Raw genomic sequence first — 2,336 nt, forward strand, 5'->3', positions numbered from 1 at the left:
AGTTATGATAGTTCATTTACGATGTAAATACAATAAAAATTAAACCAAGATTTAGAATAATTATCATTTTGATCCATACATTGGTAATGTCTGACTGGGCCTCGTGTCACTTTATGTTCAACAAACTGGGCCCCGAGGTCAAAAAGGTTAAGAACCCCTGATCTGTCTGTGTCCCTGCAGGTGGACGGTCTTTGTCCCRGCTGACTCTGTGTCTGAGGATCCTCTCCACTGCCCACAGCCATGCCGGACGTGAAGCTCCCCCCACCATGTGACTACTCCTCCATCTCCTCAGCCACCCTCTCTGCCAGCTCTCCCACTGGCTGCAGCTCTCCCCTGGACCTCGGCACAGACATGGAGCCCTGCATCGCCAACCTCCCTCTGTCCCCAGACCCTTTGAACCCCTTCGCCCGACACAGACCCACCTTCCCTCATTACCCAGGCATCCAGGGCTCTCCTTACCCGCTGCTGGCCAGGTGCAACAGCAGCACCTTGCTCACTAACTTGGGGTTGAGGWATTGCTCCAGCAGGCAGGATCCTTTAGGAGGGGATCCAGTTCCTGGGCTGGCCCCAGGCTCCAACGCAGGGAGCAGCAGCAGCAGACCTTACAGGAGCATGGAGAACTTGAACTGGAACACTGTAGCAGATTCTGGCCTGTGCGGACTCAGCGCTGCTCCTTACAGGAGCTTGGACAGTGAGTTTATTTTACACTACACCTCCTCCAGCCACTGGTACGACGGGCCTCCAGACGGCTCTGTACTGGGAGCCCACGGGCTGGTCTCCAACCCTGAGGGTTTGTCGTTTTACCCTCGACACGGGTTGCCCAGGAAGTTACCTCAGTTGTTGTTCCCAGGTGGTGTTGATGAATGGGAAGCAAGGAAGGGCTTGAGGGACAAACTCCGCCTCCAGAGCGCAAGATCAGCTGTTGAGCCCGTGAGGCCGATCCCACTGCGACCTCAGGTGACCCCGAATGCTGCAGTCACAGAACGGGATCATGGGACTTCAGCAGGTGCTGGCTCCAGGCTGCAGTACACGACGCGTACATCTCCAGAGGACATCAAACAGGAAGTCTTAAGGCGTTTACAGCTCAGGCGACAGAACAGTAGCCCCAACTTGGCTGTCCACAGTTCTCCATCCAGACCAACGGTGGTCAAGACATCTTACACGACCGACAACATTTCAGGTAACAAAGGTGGAGCAGAGCCTGGATGTGAGCGCCGCAGACCTCCTGTGGGACGTCTCCACATTCCAACGTTTGAGGAGTTTAAGAAGATGAGGCAGAGGGAGGAAAAGCAGAGTGTGGAGTCCACAGCAGGTGATGTGGTTTCTGTGAAACGTGGTGCATCACAAGACGACGTCTGTGATGAGACGAAGCTTCATAAAGGACTGGGCCAAGAGCAGAGAGGAAATCCTGAGGAGATGGAGGGAGTCAGGAGTACAGGTGAAGATGAAGCCCAGACCATCACCTCATCAGAGACTCTGGCTTTGAACACTGTGACCAGCAACTGCACGGCTGCTCCCTCCTCTTCCGTTGATTCGGTCACCAGCACATACTCCCCCATTCGCACCGGCCCGGCTCCACGCGCACCCCTTCAGCCTCAGGCCAGCTCAGCCCAGGAGAAATCCACCAACGCAGGAGGAGACGATGGGTTCACCAAGCGAAGGAGGAGCAGTCTGGAACCAGCCGGGTCGGGTCCCTTCCTGCCCAGCAGAGAGAACTGGGTGCGTCCCTCCAGCTGCTGCCCAGCACTCCTTCTGGAGGGAACGGACCTGTCCAGGTACGGAGCCAAGATCTATAAGATGAAGGATGGGCTCATCGGTTCAGCTCTGGACCTCATCAAGAAGAGGTGAGTCAAGAAGCCAGGGCTGGAAGAGAATAAAGTGTTCAGTACAAGCTTGTTATTATTGGCAGAAGTATTTAACTCTRTTTAGTTTAGTAAGACTGAAGAAACAGCTTTAAAGGATTGGATCGACTTGTACCATTATACAGTAAATTAGTGTACTATTTTACTGTAGGACAACAATAGCTGCATTTCCATTGACCATAAAAATGTGCAAATTAGAATTTCGAAAAAAAAAAATTCTCAATGGAAACATGTCAATTTTGAAAAAAAAAATTACGTTTTTCGACAAAATGTTTTTGCACTAGGATGAGGTGGTTTTTCGGCCGTATCGAAATTGATGTTTTTCGCAAAACTGCAATGGAAACGCTTTTTTGCATCACGGGAGTCACGTGATCAACAACCGTCTGTTTCTACTGGTGAAAAAGACGATGATGAAGAAGATAACAGGAAGTAGAAGTAGTAGTAATATCACAGAAGTAGTATAAAATAGTAAAC

The 2,336-nt window shown here is 51.2% G+C and overlaps 1 protein-coding gene across 1 annotated transcript in view; it reads left to right on the forward strand.

The window, feature by feature from the left end:
• Nucleotides 1-1,844, forward strand: part of LOC106530142 (uncharacterized) — a gene marked incomplete at its 3' end in the record, with an annotated part of 98,846 nt that extends 97,002 nt beyond the window's left edge. Inside the window, 1 exon segment of the mRNA XM_014025722.1 lies at nt 181-1,844. Coding sequence (XP_013881176.1) covers nt 241-1,844 — 1,604 coding nt within the window.
• Nucleotides 1,845-2,336: the final 492 nt, after the last annotated feature.

Source organism: Austrofundulus limnaeus, unplaced genomic scaffold (genome assembly GCF_001266775.1).
Source record: "Austrofundulus limnaeus strain Quisiro unplaced genomic scaffold, Austrofundulus_limnaeus-1.0 Scaffold494, whole genome shotgun sequence".
NCBI classification, from domain to species: Eukaryota; Metazoa; Chordata; class Actinopteri; order Cyprinodontiformes; family Rivulidae; genus Austrofundulus; species Austrofundulus limnaeus.